This window comes from Aythya fuligula, chromosome 2 (assembly GCF_009819795.1).
Source record: "Aythya fuligula isolate bAytFul2 chromosome 2, bAytFul2.pri, whole genome shotgun sequence".
NCBI classification, from domain to species: Eukaryota; Metazoa; Chordata; class Aves; order Anseriformes; family Anatidae; genus Aythya; species Aythya fuligula.
Window position 1 is genome coordinate 114,395,725 of NC_045560.1, and position 17,534 is coordinate 114,413,258.

At 39.7% G+C, this 17,534-nt stretch overlaps 1 protein-coding gene across 5 annotated transcripts in view; it reads left to right on the forward strand.

The window, feature by feature from the left end:
• The window catches only part of NOL4 (nucleolar protein 4), a 193,456-nt gene extending 177,277 nt beyond the window's left edge, over positions 1–16,179 (forward strand). For all 5 annotated transcript variants that reach the window (XM_032182971.1, XM_032182973.1, XM_032182972.1 and 2 more), the window contains 3 exons: positions 3,361–3,541; positions 7,040–7,120; positions 15,491–16,179. In XM_032182971.1, the coding sequence (XP_032038862.1) occupies positions 3,361–3,541; positions 7,040–7,120; positions 15,491–15,684 (456 nt within the window). In that variant the 3' untranslated portion in view covers positions 15,685–16,179. The remainder of the gene's footprint in view (positions 1–3,360; positions 3,542–7,039; positions 7,121–15,490) is intronic.
• The last annotated feature ends 1,355 nt before the right edge of the window (positions 16,180–17,534 follow it).

Below are 17,534 nucleotides of genomic sequence, written 5' to 3' on the forward strand. Positions count from 1 at the left end.
TCTGTGCAGAATAAATCTTGGGTATACAAAAATGAACATGATATTCATGTTCTCCCTCCCCAAGAGAAAGAGAACTTGTTTTTTTTATCATCAACATGGCTACAAGGAGAAAGTACAAACTTTTGCCTTTTTAGTAGATAAGATTCCTGAAAAATGCTTAAATCCCAGACAAGTGTATGAGAGTTGACACCTAAACCCCTCTGTTACCAGGCTAATGGTTCATCATCCTGCTGGTATAGCTAACACCTGAGCCTGCTCAGAAAAAGGTTGTCCAAAATGCTACCCTGCTTCTACATTTATACATCCTGAAGCACTGAATTAAGCACTTAGGTAAGGTCCAAATTTCAGGTCTGAAATGTATGGTGCCCTATTCAACATTTCAGTACAGGTGATTGGCACGCTTTTTAAAAATATATGCAATGTTTAGAGGAAGGCACCTTCCTCTAAGTATGCACCTAGAGCATACGCAAAACCAACAGTCCCATGCTCAGCATCCTGCTTAACCCGTTTCATTCCCCTAGGGAGCGCCTTCCCCAGGGTTACTCCCCAAGCCCCACCACAGGGCACACCATGGTGTTTCACAGGGCTGTGACTGGTTTGATACAAAGTCCTGGGCACCCAGTCTCAGAGCTGCTTGTGCTAGGGAAATGCTGAATGAGAGGTATTGACAGGGAAGGGAGCAGGGCTGGAAGCACGCTTCTGAAAGGGAACTGAGTCATGCTCCCTTTCTGTTTGCTATCTCTCTGCCCATGAATTGTGCATTTCTTTGCACTCAGCGAGTGGCACAGCTTCAGCTATGACTCCCACCACAATTTTGCTTTTAGCCTGGTTGCTAGGAGATGGCAGCATTGAGTTCAGGCCCCTTCCTCGCCACAGCTAGCAAAGACCTTGCATCCCAAATTTGACCCCTCTTCATTGTGTCTTGCAACAAGAAGCTGGAGCTCAGGTCTCCTACCTCAGCCACATGTTCCAGCACCCAGGCTGGCACACATCAATGTGCTGCATCCATGCTGTGCCCTCTGGCCCAACTCTGCTGTGCTCTGCTATGAGCTCAGTGCACCAGCTCTGCAATAAACTCACTGATGTGTTTTCATTTCAATGGCTAGAGGGCCTCTGGGGCCCAGCAAATCTGTGGATCCCAGACAGTTGAATAAGGAAACAGGGCCTCAGATACTCTGCTGAGCCATGGGCTGGCACTATGTGGCTGTACAGTGATTCTTCTGGAGACATCAGTACATTTCTTGCAAAAGATGGGGCAGTTGGTGTACATACAGCTAAGTATTTTGGCAGCTTCTGGGAGTTAGTCCTTTTTGCATTGTACCCTTTGAACACTGTCCAGTCCTTGATAAATTTGGTGAAAATCCCTTGCTGATCTTTGTGACAATAAAATGAGGCCCCAAGTGAGTCTACGTCATGAAATGTCATCTAGTTTTGGAGATAAGAAGACATCTCAGCCTTGACAGAGTCAAGGATTTGGATGATGATTTAAGCTTTGCTGTGAAGGCAGAACTTTACTGTATAGATTATAAATATTTTCTCATAGAAAATAATACTTCTTCTTTTATAATGACATTTGGAGATTAAAGGTAAATAATGTTAAAGTTGAATTCCTGGCCAAAAAAAAAAAAAAAAAAAAATAAGGCATTGCGATTTTGGCTCTTTGTTTAAGTCTATTATTGTTTAAGAAAATACATAGGAGACCACTTTGGCTATCTCTCTTAAAAATGCAGAGCTTAGCTTCCACTCATATTAGTGCTCAACAGACCCCATTCTGATTGTTTATGGAATTAATTATCTGGTGGCTCACTATTCTGTATTAAATATTAAAAGTTTCTGTTAATAATATATGTTCCATTTCATGAGTCATCTCAGTTGAGCCCGAGTCTTTTTAGCCAATAAAAGAGAAAGGGATATCTTCATCTCAGAAAAGTTGGTGGCATCTTATTTGAGAGATGGGACTGACTAATGGTAACAGGAAAACTACTTCACAAACGTTTAATTTGACACAGTCTGGGCACTATTTGAACTCTTTGATCCTTCTGTGTTGGTATATGTATTGTTATTATTTATATATATATAAAGGTTTGTAATATTTTATAATTTTTTGTAACTTGGGTATATTTAGCAACAATAAAGAGGTAATACAGAATCTTACAAAAAAGGGAGATGATACTAAAAAATCATTGTTCAGTTGACTACTTTGAAAATGTCTTTGAAAAAATCTTACTTGTATTTTATAAATACTGATGATCCATACAACTATTTTATTTGAAACTATTGACATATATTTTCATCACATAATAGTCAGGCCTACTAAAAAAAAAAAAAAAGTCTACACGTTCAAGAGAAACAAAGAAGTTCAAATTCAATTGCAAGCTAAATCAGAAATTCTGAGAAATTTTGGCACTCAAATCCCCGCAGTGGGTTGAGCAGTCATGCACTGATTGTTTTCCTTGTTTCCAAATACTAAACCACATTAAATCTTTTTTCAATGCTTTCTGCCCCCCAGTGTCATAAGTGAAGTTGTTACTGGGGCATTCTGTGATCATGAGTGGAGGCGTGGTGCTCTCAGCAGTAGATGCAGCAATCATAGATGAAGAGATACACACTTCTGAAATGTGATTTTCTATAGGGGAAAGTTGTGGGGCCATTGTGCTAAATCCTGTTTGATGTTACACAATCATCTAAGAAGTAAATAGGGAGCATGAGAAGAACTCATGGTGTACAAAGAGTCGCTGTTTATACATGAGACTACAAATACTTTCAAACCACGTTTGTAGAGACATCCTTACCACTTGTGTGGTAAGGACTGTCCTTATATGGATGGTTGCTCATTCAGCCCCCTGCAAACATAGGAAATGTGGTTGTATTCTGTTTCTCCATTCCTTCTGTCATTTTTGAGGCTGATACATCAAGAAAAGGAGTTGGTGCATTCTGTATTGTTTTATCAAGAAAGAGATGTTTTTTTGACTCAGAAGAGTCACACCCATCATCAGAAAATAATGGCTTCTTTCTATCCTTTTCCATGCCAACAAAGAGTTGGATTTTGCAGGAGACTGTGAGCTCTTCAGGATGAGAGGATGCCTTTTCCCCATTGAGAAACAGTATTATTGGCTAGTGGTGCACAAAAATAAATAAATAAATAAATGTCTCATATTTGCGGGAAACATCTTTTATTGTTTTTTTTTTTTTTTACATTGTATTTGTTCAGCTGATATTCTATGAGAGACACGTATGTGCTTGATTGACATGTACTAAAATTTTGTGAAAGCAATGGATAGGAAGTCTTAACAATGGAAAAGACCCTCTCATGCAAGATAAAATGTAACAATAATTCAAAACCTTTCATTGTTTTTTCAGGATGAGGCTGCTCCAGCTGACAAACAGTACAAACAGGAGCCAGCCCAGGTCACTTACTCAACATCAGCTGTTTCCAGCACACAGGAGGTGTTGTACATCAATGGAAATGGGACCTACAGTTACCATAGTTACAGAGGGCTCGGAGGTGGGCTGCTAAATCTCAACGATGCTTCTAGCAGTGGTGAGTTTCCTTCCTTACAAAATATGCCTGTGTATATATGTGTTCATGTGTACATTTCCCCTGCTGTACAGAAAGCTAGTCCGAGGGGTTTGATATTATCAGATAATGAGCAGGGACACAATCCTGCAAACAGCGACTGCTGAGCAAAATGCTTGTTCACTGCATGCTAGTCTCATTTCGGTTTCAAGGGACTAATTCACAATAGGGTGAGACTAAACCTGAAGTCCCTAGCAAAGAGTAAAAAAATAAATAAAAATGCTGGGTTAGATCTTCATCAGATTTGTATGACTTTATGGGGACATACCCTGTTATTATTGTCATCTCCTATACTGATCACAAAAGGAAGCCATTAGTATCTTTGTGACTGGAGTTTGAAAACACTGAGCTCCATATTTTGTGAAATAAACGAATTGGCCCGGATTTCTCATGTGGTCTCTCTGGATGCTTTAATTTACTGCAGATAAGGATCTGGCATGACAAGTGTTAAATGAGAAATCAGCACATCTATTTCTACCCTATGCTAAAAAATGGTGCAAGTAATTATGTGTCACCATGAGGTTATATGCCCATCTGAAAACAAAACAAAACAACACAAAAATAAACACCTCATAAAGAAACAGGATCATTTGTTTAAACAATAGTCCTTTCTTATATTAGCAAACAAACAAATGTATGTTAATTGTAACATTTGTTTGAAATGGTCCCCCTTACTGATTTCACACAAATTCAGAGCAAAGGAAATGGTTTACCTATTCCGATAAGAAGAGTATTATTGTCTGTCTGTCAGAGAAAAGTGATTACTCTGGAAAACTGAGGGACTTTTGCCTCCAAGAACAGTACTTAAAAAATGTCTCAGAGGACAGAGAAATCCCTGGGTTGTTGTCCTGGCTGATTCCTCACTGGTTGAGGAGTATGATGCTACAGGTACATGGACTGGCTTTGGCAAGACAATAGTTGTTCATCTACAGCCTCAATTTTCAACATGCTAAGCAATTTTCAGAATGTTACCAGGGCTGCAGCCTGCGAAGCGTTAGTGGTATATGGCGTACTGGTGACCTTCACCTCTGTGAATGACTTACATAAAATTTTCTATAGGCTTAAAAAAAAGAAAATATTTTAGTTTTCAAAATTCTTTGATGTGAAGAGATGATTACAATTGTTTCCATGTGCACAAAAAACACATCTGAGATATTGAATATGATCTCTGATCAAATGTTTTCATAAGAGTAAGACAGCCGTGGAAATCTCTGTTCCTGGAAAAATGTACAAGAACTTTCAAATTGCCTTTTACACTGTGGTCAGAGAATGTCCTAATCAGTTCCTGCTGAAAACAGTTGGCGCTTGCTCTTCCATCCAAGTAAGAGCAGGATTAAGCTTCCTATATGATTTGTTTGTCAGCAGAAGCCATCAGAATTGCTGCATTTTACATAATCCTGAACTGTGAAGGAATCACAACTCTTTTGTATCCTTGTTCTTCCCTTCAAACCTTTTGCAACAGGACACATTTTCATAGCTTCTATTTTTTAGTGGATTGTAAGATTTAGGCAAAAGTATTTTATGGCGCCTCAATATGAACTTCAATTTTTGAAAATGAGGTACAAATTTGACATCACAAATTAGTTTTGCTTTCTGATTAGAAGCAACATTTTCTTCATATCTTTAATGCAGAGGACTCTAGTGCTTTCATCATGATTAATGTTCAAGATGGGTTTTGTAACCACAAACGGTGGTTATCCCAGAACTACCAAATGATGCACGACTAATGCAGCTGGGTAACTGTGCAGTGCACTGTACTCCTCTGCATAGTACTGCTGGGGTATTTGACCATCATCTCTGACATGTCCCTGGATATTTGTTTTTTCATTTGTGGATGGAGTTGCAGTTGAGAGGGGTGACAGCTTCCCTCCTGACAGACCTCACAGGGCAGTTGTTTGCAGTAATTATTATGTTTCAGGGAGTCAAGTCCCAAACATACATGGAATAGTTCTTTGTGAATTGTTTTCAGGACCTAAGAAGTGATTTTAAGAATGCATTTCCTTTTCAACTTAGTAACTCATCAAATGCTTTTATCACCTTTATAAACATTCACCTAGTGTAAAGATAAATATACACCTCAGTCAGAATGTGCGTATAAACAAATACAGTCTGGTTTTACATATCTGCTAAGACAGGAAAAAGGAAGAGAAGTTGCAAAAGACAGCTAAATCTTGCTGTTTGAATTTTTATTTCTGGATATTTCCCCACAGTAATATAATGACAATGTCCAATAGCTCTCTTATCTAGTAATCCAGCTGATGTGTGTGTTTTAAATGCTGTGACTCATTTAATTTGGTTATTTCCTCCCCTATAGAGTTCATTCCTACTCCAATCCTATCTTAAATACTTAGCTATCTGCTCACCCAACTGTTTTGTAGCCCTGGCTCAGGGACCTCTCTGTGCCTGCCTGCTGTTGCAGGCTTCCCTCCTCAGTCTGTCTTTCCACATGGCAATTACAGAACCATAATTATTTCCTTACACAACTGTATGGGGTGAGCCTTCATACAGCTGCTCAATATGAGCAAGCAGAATGCAACAGCTTGTACAGTGACCCTTCCTTCATTGTCAGGAGAAAAAAAAAAAAAAGGCAGGAAAAGGCTTGGTCTTTAAGCATTAAGGTGTTTCAGGTGTTTTGCCATCTAGGCCAAGCCAGCTCAACTTGAAAGCTTCAACCCATCTGCAAGAAATCTATGGATTGACAGAGCTTCTGTCAGCCTGTACAGAGACTGAGGAGAGGCCTCTGGCAAGTAGCCCTTGACTCTTGTAGATGTTCAAGGAGAACTGCTTACTGAGAAGCGTGGATTTCCACGGTTCTCATTTTTTTAAGGCTGTTCCTGCTTTAAGGCAGTTCCTGCTACAGAGATGAAAAGAAAAGCCGCAGGGTGGGGTGAATGCAAATGACATTTGCTTGCCAGTCGCCAGCCAGCCGCAAAGGCTTCAGCTGGCCCCATTCCACCATACCTGGCATGAGCCTGGAGGGATGCCCAGTCCAAGGGCAGGAGGATGAGTACAGGTGTCAGACTGCTCTACTGGGAGCAAAATCCCTTGTTGCCACCATGAGCTGTCAGAGTCCCTGCGTGCTGCTGCCTGAGCCTCTCCTGGCAGAAATGGGATCACCCCAGGTGTTTCTGTCTAACAAGTCTTCGTCCACCCTTTCCTGGTTGCTACCAGCTGTCAGGGCTGGCTTTTCTGAGCCTGGTTCTCCACAGCCTCTTTGTTTCCTGAGGTTCATTTTCTCTAAGAGGGTGTACACTGCTGCTGTTGCTGGGCCTCCTGGAGCTGATCTGGGGGCTGTTCCTTCTCTGCTGTCATCTGGTTTTCTAGGCAGAAATGTCAGTCATTCCCTTTGTGTGTGTAAAAGAGAGATTGTGTTTCAGACTGAATGGCAGACTAGCCGTGCCAGACACTCCCTTGTATCATGACATGACAAAGCAGCTGTTCTGTCTCTGTTTCTCTACACAGATCTGCAGCCACCCTCTACCACAGCCGCGAGTCAGCACTGCATCCCAGGCACCACAAACGTCCAGTCCCCTTCCAACTCAGGTGAGTCCTCCCGGTGAGTCCCAATAAATTCACACTGCAAGCAAATCCTGAGCCCTGACAGGCTGTTCTTGCAGCCCCCTTTCCCACAGGCAGGCCTACACACTGCAGCCAATGTCCCTGTTGCAGTAGTTGCTGGACTCCTGTTGCACTGCCCACCTCTCCCTGCTGCTCCAGGAGGGCTCTGGTCCCCAGGCTATTCTCCACTGTCTACCCATGTCCAAATCAGCCTTCCTGGTTCTTCAGGGTCCTGCAGAATCGACCCCATCAGCCAAGTAGCCCAGGTTGCAGGACTTTTGTAGAATGGGAAGCCCCCACTATATCTGGTGCACTGTCCAAGTTCACCTCTGTCACTATTTGTTACTAATAAACAGTGGAATTAATTGCAATCCCTGGCACAAATGTTGGTTCACACAGTTAATTTTGCTCATTGATCCCTCACTTCTTTCTAGAGCATGTTGTGCTCCAGAACTGAAGTTATTTTGGTATAGCTGCAGGATCAAGAGAGGTTTGTATGAGCAGGGCAACTGCATGCATGCTGGGCAGTGCAGTGCATCCCTGATGAAGAGGAAGGATGAAGGCTGATGAGCCTCAATGTTTGACATGGCTGTGCTGCTCTGGGGCAGGGAGAGGATGGCTGAGCACATCAGTCTAGTTCTTCATATGGCAGTAGGAAGTAGTTATTTCACTGCTCTTTTGTGCAATTTAGGTCAGAGATGCAAGCAATTGCCACAGGGCTTGTCAGTTCACTGGGATACAGGTGCATTAGGCGGGTTGAAAGGTTAGAGAAAAGTAGAACATACTGTGTGCTGAACGGGGTTGTACAATTTATCAGCTATAAGGTTATACAGAAGCATGTGCTGTGCCAAGCATTGCTCACAGAATGCTGAGGGGTATAAGACCCACGTGGTTCCTTCCCTTTAACCCACACCACATTGGCATAGATGCAAAGAGAGTACTTTTGACACTAGTATAAGCAACAGAGAAGTTGTGTAGGAATAACAGGTACTTATCACGGTTGAAGTTGTTATGTAGACTATCTTTTGTGAGGTTACAGTATCAGGGTGCAGGGTGCAATGCAATTCCCATGTGCCTCACTAAGCCTGTATGCATTCATGTACTGAAATGCAGGGGATGATCAGGTGTAACAGTTTTTAGAGGGTGATGTTACTGATAACAGTGATGTGAGAATTCACAGGCATCTATGTCTCAAATTTGACAATTTTCTAATGCAACCTTCATATTTGGTCAGAGGTTGGACTCAATGATCTTGAGGTCTCTTCCAACCTAGAAATTCTGTGATTCTGTGATGGTAACATGAGGCATGCAAGAGAAAATCGCTGTTATGTCTTTTCTTTTCCACTCTTCCCATTATGCATTCTTATTTTCCTTGTTTATAACTTTGCCAAACTTTAACTATTTGAACTGAAGTTTTCCATCCTGAAGTCGGCTGCAGGGTGAATATTTCTGAAGTCGTTTCATCAAAAGTAATTTAGCCAAAGGTTATTGGGAATGCAAGTCATTTATCCCATGTGTGTGATGAGGTCTAGCACCTCTGTGAAATGTCCCAGGAACCATGCTTGGTAGGGGAAGTTGTCATACAGCTGGGGACTTTTCTTGCTCTGAGAAAATGTGCTCAAATTTGCTGAAATTATAACCTTATGTAAAATCTTGAACATTCACTAGAGGCTTCTTGGCGATAAAGTAGGGAAAAAAAATAATATAGAGTCCAGCAGAGCATATCCAGTATGCAGTTAATTCTTTAAGTGTCACATGCTCACCACAACATGGATGGCCTTAATGTAGGGGATGAACAATATTTTCCTTGTGGTTGCTTTCTCAAGCTTTTTATCCCTGTACTACTGCACAGTTTTCTGTGTTCTCAGTGCTATCCTGCAGAAATCAAAGCAGAGATAGAAATAAAAGACAAAACAGTTTATTTCTAGTACAGGTGGAGCCTGGAGCACGAAGAGACAGAACAAGACTGATGGAGTTAGGAACCTGGGAGAGCGTGTTTAGTCTCCTTTCAAAAAACAGCAAAATGTTCTGTTGGGAGAAATTAAATTATTTTACCTATGTTGTGGCAAAAGTGGTTGTTTCCCTCTGTGAAATACTGGCTGAATTGTTTATTAAGATCATACCCACTTTTCTGTTCCCCCTTCTTCCTCCTCCTCTTCAAATTATTGTCCATATGGCATATGCAAGTATTATTCTGCTCCCACCATAGGAACTGGGATGAAATGTCTGTGGCTTAATTGGACAGTATCTTACTGTTCTACCTTAGCACAAAGTTCAGGAGACAGTCATTCAAGCCAGACAGGTGTATGCCATGTAATCCTTTCATTGAAAAACAGTGTGTTAGCTGATTGTTGAAAATGCATGATGCTCAGTGGCTATAGGCATTTCTGTGTTTTCACATCTCTTTCCTCAGGCAACATCTATATATATATATATATATATATATGTATGTATGTACACATATATCTGCTATTTAAATTAGCAGAAAATGTGTTTCCCAGAGGGAAAGATGTAGGAGGAAGAAAGAAGCTTAAAAGGTCCAATTCATTAGTCTCTGTTTACTTGATCTGAGATCTCTTGGCACTTAAAACAATAGATTTAGGCACATCTGTTCTGTTTGGAGGAGGAGGACAAGAAACATTGACAGATGCATAATATCACAATAAAACATTCCTGCAATAATAAATACATCTGATTTGGGAAAAGTAACATGCTTTGATAGTTGTTTCAACTTAATTTTATTGGTGTAGATGAGAATCAAGTACAATATTCGCTTCCAAAGCCACTCATAGAAAAAAAAAAAAGGGGAGTGGAGAGGAGAATGGACGGCATAGAAAGACACATGAGAGATTTCGAAGCATGGGCAAATGTATTTCCATGCAATGCTACAGGTTTGGGGCAGAGTGGCTAGAAAGCTGTGCAGAGAAAAAGGATCTGTGGGTGCTGGTTGATGTTTGCCTGAACGTGAGCTGGCAGTGTGCCCAGGTGGCCAAGATCGCCAACAGCATCCTGGCTTGTATTAGGAATAGTGCAGCCAGCAGGACCAGGGAGGTGATCATCCTCCTGTACTCTTCTCTGGTGAGGCCGTACTTCGAATACTGTGTTCAGTTTTGTGCCCCTCACTACAAGAAGGACAACAAGGCTCTGGCGTGTGTCCAGAGAAGGGCTGCAAAGCTGGTGAGGGGCCTGGAACACAAGTCCTGTGAGGAGCGGCTGAGGGAACTGGGGTTGTTTAGTCTGGAATCATAGAATCATTGAAACATTGCGGTTGGAAAAGACCTTCAAGGTCGTCTGGACAAACCATCACCCTAATACCAATGTCACCCACTAAACCATGTCCCTAAGAGAAGAGGAGGCTTGGAGGAGACCATATTGCTCTCTACAGCTACCTGCAAGGAAGGTGTGGGAAGCTGGGGGTTGGCCTCTTCTCAGAGATAACCAGTGATACGACTAGAGGGAATGGCCTCAAGTTGTGCCAGGGGAGGTTCATGTTGGAATTTTAGAAACATTTCTTCTCAGAAAGAGCAGTCAGGTACTGGGATGGGTTGCCCAGGGAGGTGGTGGAGTTACCATCCCTGAGGGTGTTTAAGGAAAGGTTGGATGTGGTGCTTAGGGATGTGGTTTAATGGGTGATATTGGTGGTTGGGGGATGGTTGTACCAGATGATCTTGGAGGTCTTTTCCAACCTTAATGATTCTATGCTCCTATTTTGCTATAAATGAGTTTATATATATATATATATATATATATATATTTGTGAGAGAAAGGTTAGATGCTTAAACACACATGGCTTAAAATATTTTTTCTGTTCTCAATCATTTTATGCAATAATGGTAACCATTTTGAGAGTCATTGGCATATTTATTACTCATTTGTTTCAGTAGTTGTTAATTTTAAGACTGGTAGCCATCCAGTGACAACACAATTCCTAAGGGATTTTTGCTGAGAGAGTTGGTACTGTCTGAGCTATCAGTACAATACATCCATGTCTGACCCATATTTTGGAATATGATATAAATCTTGTCACTAATGAGTAGTGTGTGAGGCAATAACTAGCTGCATTTAAGTCTTGCAATTTACAGAAAAGCCATTTGTCCCACAGGGTATTTAATGGCAGATACTACTAGCAGCTTATTTGATAAATGATTGTCTAGCACATGGAGAGTAGGTTTTTAGGGTTTTCCTATTCAGCTTGATTTGGTTCCAACAAGAACCATTTCACCTCACAAGGGAAATTAGGTCTCTGTAACTGGACTGAGGTAGTGAATGTGAAATATTCCTGTGCTAAAACATCAATCAGGTGGCTTCTCCAAGAGGCAGTGGAGCCGTATCTCAGTCTTCAGAAACAGTATAAAAGAAAGGATCTGTCTCAAGGAATTTGTTTAATTCACAGCTCAAGAGAATATTATGAAGCTATAAAAACTTGGGAGGTGACACTTATGAGTTATAATAGTATGCACTAAGAAAAATAAATAAATACACAAAAATTTTCTGTCTTCACCTTTGCAATGTACACTTAATCTTTGCTTGAACACTGTGGAACCTGGTAGTGTTTGCATTAGGATTTTTAATTGTCCTGATGTACTCTAGCATGGGAAACAATATGCTAAATCATGCAATACCACCTTGGAGGAACCCAACACTGCAAAATTCATTGCAAAAAAAAATCAGGCTTTCTCTGAATTCTTCTTTTTTTCAGAGGCTTTTCCTCTGTTTAAAGATACATTCCCTTGTTCTTGTGAAGACTGGCTTTTCAATAAATACTATTAAACACATGAAGGAAATACTACTTAAAGTAAGGACAGTCATCAAAAGAAATGACGTATAATCTGTTCAGCTTTCTCCAGGTTTAGTCATCTGTAGTGATGGCTTCTGGAGACAGAGGTATATGAAGTGTCCACAGTAACCAGTTATTTTAAGAAGCATTCAGAATATCTGTGATTTATTTGCCTGGATAAAGAAACGTGGTGGATATTTATTAGTAAGCTTTAGGTTTGTGTCTTTCAACAACTGATTTGCACTAAAACAAACAAGGAAATCTATACTAGAAGAATAAGATGCATTTATTCCTTATCTCCTGAAGGGCCAGGTATGACTGATGAAGCTACAGATAAGGCTAAAGCATTTTTAGTAGAAAGCAGCCTAAGCAGCCTTTAATAATCAGTAATATTTGCCAGTGAGTGTCTATCATAGCTATTGAAAGCTGAATTCAGTATAATATATCATGTGGTGAGTCTCTGTGCAAGGTATTGTCCCAGATATAAAGCTTGACCTGTCATAAACAATATTTGGAGGTGAGGTGTAGGGGTCACATAACAAAATTAAAAGAACTGAAATTGTTTTCCCCACATCAAGCATGGCTTTTCCTCTTTCTGTTCAGCCTTCTGCCAGCACACGCAGCTTCTCTGCCTGGCATGTTCACTATCCTAAAGCCATAGCCAAGAACACATTTCTGCATGTCTGGATTTCTTTGCTTTATTGCTTAGGGGGCTTTTATTTGAGGGGAAGTGGACAGCACTGTTACTTGTTAAGAACTTAAGGTAGGAGTTGCAGAGTGAATGAAAATCCTATTTTCCTACTACATAGAAATAAAAATAAATAAATAAATAAATAAAAATATTTTGAAGTATCAGGGCTACGTTAAAATCCGAGGTTTCATATTTCCTATGTATACAAGAACTCAGTATATAACAGAAGTCTTCCACATCAAGAGGATTTTTTTAGTGAATGTAGGCTGAACATTTGTCTCTATTCTTACTTGCACAAAACTTTACTTTCAGTTCCTTCAGAGCTTCAGAGATACATATTCCAAAGAGTTAAAAACAAAACAAAACAAACAAAAAAACCCACTTTCTTCATGATAATTAATCAGCACATCTAGGAATAGAGGGTGAGTCCTTCAGTTGAGTACATCAGTGTGACTCTATAGCCTTGTGAGGAATCATACAGATTTATGCATGCTGGACATCTGGTCTTCACCTAGTTTTCCTTTCAGAGTGGTGCTTTTATTATGTGTCTTTTATTTTTATAAGGAAAACCTCACAAGTGTGAGCAAGAATGCTTCTATACATTTTCAAATTATGAGTGAAATAATGTTCTGTTCGACTACTTAAAAATCTGGATTACAAAGGAAAAACAAATAAAACCCCTACAGTTTCCTTCAGAAAAAGATGTGCTCTGCCACAGCAGCTCTGTTGTGCCCTATATTGTGTGTGTGTTTTTGGCTCTGACATGAATGAGAATCAAGGAAAGAGCATAAAAGCTAAAGTAGGTTCACCTGGAGCACAATGCCCTCAATATGTCAGTGGTAGCTCTTCCACTGCTGCCTCAATAAATATAAAAGTCTTTAATGGCTTATTACAACTATTCAGTCTAGCTGCCTTTATGATTTGTATACCCCTCTTCCCTGTGCCAGGTTAAGAATTTATTTGGAAACATCCTCTGAGCTTCTTCACACCGTGATCATTTCCCAGCAGCGTGTGGTCACACTGAAACAAATTCACATAGGATGATTGTCCTTTTATTTATCCTTTGTACACTGGAAGTCATTTAAAGTCCATCCATTTATGCCAGTGTAAAATTGGTTAATACAGTTGTAAGGCTAAGTGGTGTTCATGCTAGTTGCATAGTAGGAAATAGAAAGATCTAAGAAGACTCTTTCTGTTTGAGTAGTTTCTTTTCATAGACCCAGCTCTACTTTCATTCACTCGGGGGGAGGTTTTCATTAACTTCAGTGCATGTGGGGACATGGCAGTCTTGACATTCTTTGTGGTCTCAGCCAATAGTTGCATAAACATAAAAGACAGAAAAATAATAGTAATGTTTATGACCAGATTTTCAGCTTCTGGAAATCAGTGCATCTCTTTCCACTAGTGCTTAAACTAGCATATATGTTTCTGAATCTTGTAATTCAGATGGGATTATTCTCTGGAATATAAACTGGTGTGTTTGGTATTCTGTAGTCGAATATGCTAAATTTCAAAATTATCGCAGTCTTTTTAGGAAGCAAGGTCTATCAACTTTTCCAATCCTGGGAAAAGTTTTGACACTGAAACACATTTTCCAGATGAAATTGAACAGTGACATTTATCTCATAATAAAGTGAAAGACATTGCTGGGGATAACTTGATCCCAGTTTTCAGGAGAGTATTAAGATTGAGATCAGGTCAGGCTGATCTTTTGCCTGCCAGAAGAATAGATTCGCTACATTGTCAAAATGAATGAACAGTGTTCATCCAGATTTGCACATAACGAACTGCTTCATAGGTATACTTACCATCTATATCCTTCTATGTCCTAAATAGTCCCGAATCCAATTTTGCCTGTCCAAATCTCCAGGCAGGAAAAAAAAAAAAAAAAAAAAAAAAAAAAAAGTATTGTTTTAATTGGAAAATGCAAACACCTCATCAAAGCACCGTATGTCTTAGCTAATAACTGTGGTCATGCTACCAGGGAAATTCCCCACAAAGCTGAACTTCAACATAGCAGGCAGTTTTGTTGATTGCAGTAATCTGCAGATTGCCCTCAGGAGTTCTGTCTTCTGCAGGCAGCATACATGGTCTGGAGAAAATTTTTTGATGAGAAATGCTAGACATAGTGGTACAGTGAGGAAGCTGCCAATGCAACATGGTGATTGCTGCAGATTCTCTTGTCAGTGTTCAGACCTTACAAGATCCTTGCAATATATTGCAAAATAATGGTAGTGTCATACTTACTATACCAGCCAGATTCTCACCGACCTCCTATCATTCATGACTAATGATTTAAATAAAAGATCACATGGCATGAGGACTATTTAATTGAAAGGCCATTTAACTACCTCAGTAAGGGATTCACAATCTGGCCACATGCTAATTGAAGCACAAAAAGTTGTGAAAATAGATATCTAGAGAGCATGGGCTTGATGTTCTGTGATTAAAAAAAAAAAAAAAAAAAAAAAAAAAAAAAAAAAAGCAACTGTGTAGATTGCCATGAGGGCTATGACAGCAGCTGGAGCTGGGGGTGCACAGGAGTTGAGCATTCTGCCTCCTTGCCAGCATCGGATCCCTGGGCAGTTTTGGGGGATGTGCAGCTAACACTGTTGGGATACCCCTCAGCGGCTAAGCTTCTGCTGGCAGTGGACTTCTGTTATGTCAGCTGAATTTTAAGCGCTTCTGTCATATATAAAAATAAATTGCTGTGGTTCCTGTCAAGGGAATGATAACTGAACAGTTGTTGCTTGTATGTGCTGCTTCTCACCCGCACTCATTGAGAGCAGGTTTTGCTGCTGAGGATTTGTAGCTACAAACCTGTTGCAGTGAAATGTCTCTGGCAGCAGGATTTGAACCTTCTTTTCTTTTCCTGTGTTATCTGCAGGTCCAACAGATCTCAGTATGAAGAGGCAGTTAGCAACGAGCTCTGGATCCTCCAGTAGCACAAGCTCTAGACCCCAGCTGAGTCCGACTGAGATAAATGCAGTGAGGCAGCTTGTGGCAGGGTATCGAGAATCAGCTGCATTTTTATTGCGTTCTGCAGATGAACTGGAAAACCTTATTTTGCAGCAGAACTGAGTCATGTGAACTACACACTGGCCTGGTCTTATCTCAGAGTTTCCACTAATGACATTTTGATTTCGCAGAGCACACACTTCAGTTACTGCACAGTCTTTTAGGAGAGTTAATTACCATAATGCCACACTGTTCTTGATCCATAAAGTGATGTGTTAAGGTGCTTCAAGTGAACTTCGACCTCTGGTATTTCTGAGGTACTTTACTGTGTCCAGCCTATTGCTTTTGTTTTAGTGTGTCAGCATAAATATCGAAAAAGTGGCTAGAAATTAACTCGTTCTAACAAGTGGAGGAAACAGAAGATGCTGTGATGGTTTTTAAAAAAATAGTTCAAGATCCAAGTGCAATATTAGTGGAATGTGATACTGACTCATTGGACTTAAAGCTGCAGTATATGGCAAAACGTTGCCAAATGTCCTGTTGCTACAGGGCACAATTGCAATTAAAAGGATCTTGTATTTTAAAAAAATGTAATTTTTATAAAAAACAAAACAAAAGATTTTTGTTTTCATTCAAGATTTTTCATTTTTACTTTGGTAAACTTTTTCACTGGTCCTGAAAATGTTTTGAGGAGCTATTGTAAGTCCCCCCTTCCTCTCTTAACCCCTCCCTGACTGTGCCCTTCTCCCCAACTTCATATTCTTTCTACAACGAGTAACTCTTGATGCTGGATAATTCTTCCCCCGTGTACTGTAAATTGTCATCTATGGAATACCTTCCAAAGGAAGCATGCATTTCCTGCATTCATACCATTCTCAACTCCATTCTGTAATATATTGCAGCTTTATTAGCAATTAATAAAGAGTTGAGGGTTTTTTTAAAAAAGACATATCATTGAGAAAAAAATAAAAAGAGAAATTGATTTCTTACGGCGAGCTCATCTAACTCCATGATCACTGCTGCTGTCCTATACAAGTCCCTCTAGTTGTGATTGGATGTAGATGATGAATGTTAAGAGGTTGCAAGTGACAATCTGAAAATTTGCACTCTTGTGTGTATTTATTTTGTTTTCCTTAATTTAAACAAAATTCTTATGGAGGAAGGTCACTGACACTTCTGGTATGATTTGTATAATTCCCAGGCCTAGCTAAAAACTGTACAAAAATGTAAATGGATGCAGCTGCAACTATAATAAAACTTTTCTCTCCCCTCCCCCACTCTTCCCAACCCCTCTATTTCTTATTTTATAATATTGATTACACATAAATGGTGTTTTCTTTGTGCACTACGGCAGGCTTATTTTTAAGTATATAGAAGAGGTTCTTTAGTTTATGCTTACTGTACTATCTGTTCTGTTGTTTAGCTTTTGTTGAATAACAAGTTTCTTGTGCATTCCTAAATTTGCCTTATTTCATGTACAAACTTTTATGTAATTCCATTTTTGACAATGAGTTTAAGGCATCAGTGATATTTTATATCTACTTGTTACATATAGTTTTCCAAGTAATGACTGTGATTGTGACCAAGTAATGTGCACTTTTTCTTGTAACTGTGGACATTGCTATGCTTTTTTTTCTCTAGTGTTTCTAGAATTACTGTTGCTTACAGTTATGTAAAAGAAAAAGAACTTTTGTGATACTGTTGGTGAATATTAATGTGAAAAAGCCTATGAAATATGAGTATTTTGGAGGTACATAGATACACAAACATCTCTAAGTTGTGGACTGATGTTCACATATTTAAATGAGAATTCAAAACCTGAGGGCTGGAATCATTTCCTCTGTTTTGTTTGGGTAAATAAACAGATTTCTGTGTTTAAATACATGATTGTGAAACATTATAACATTCAAATTGACATAGCATTTTAAACTGTAAATATTATTCTCTTTAAACAGGAAAAAGAGATTTCCAGT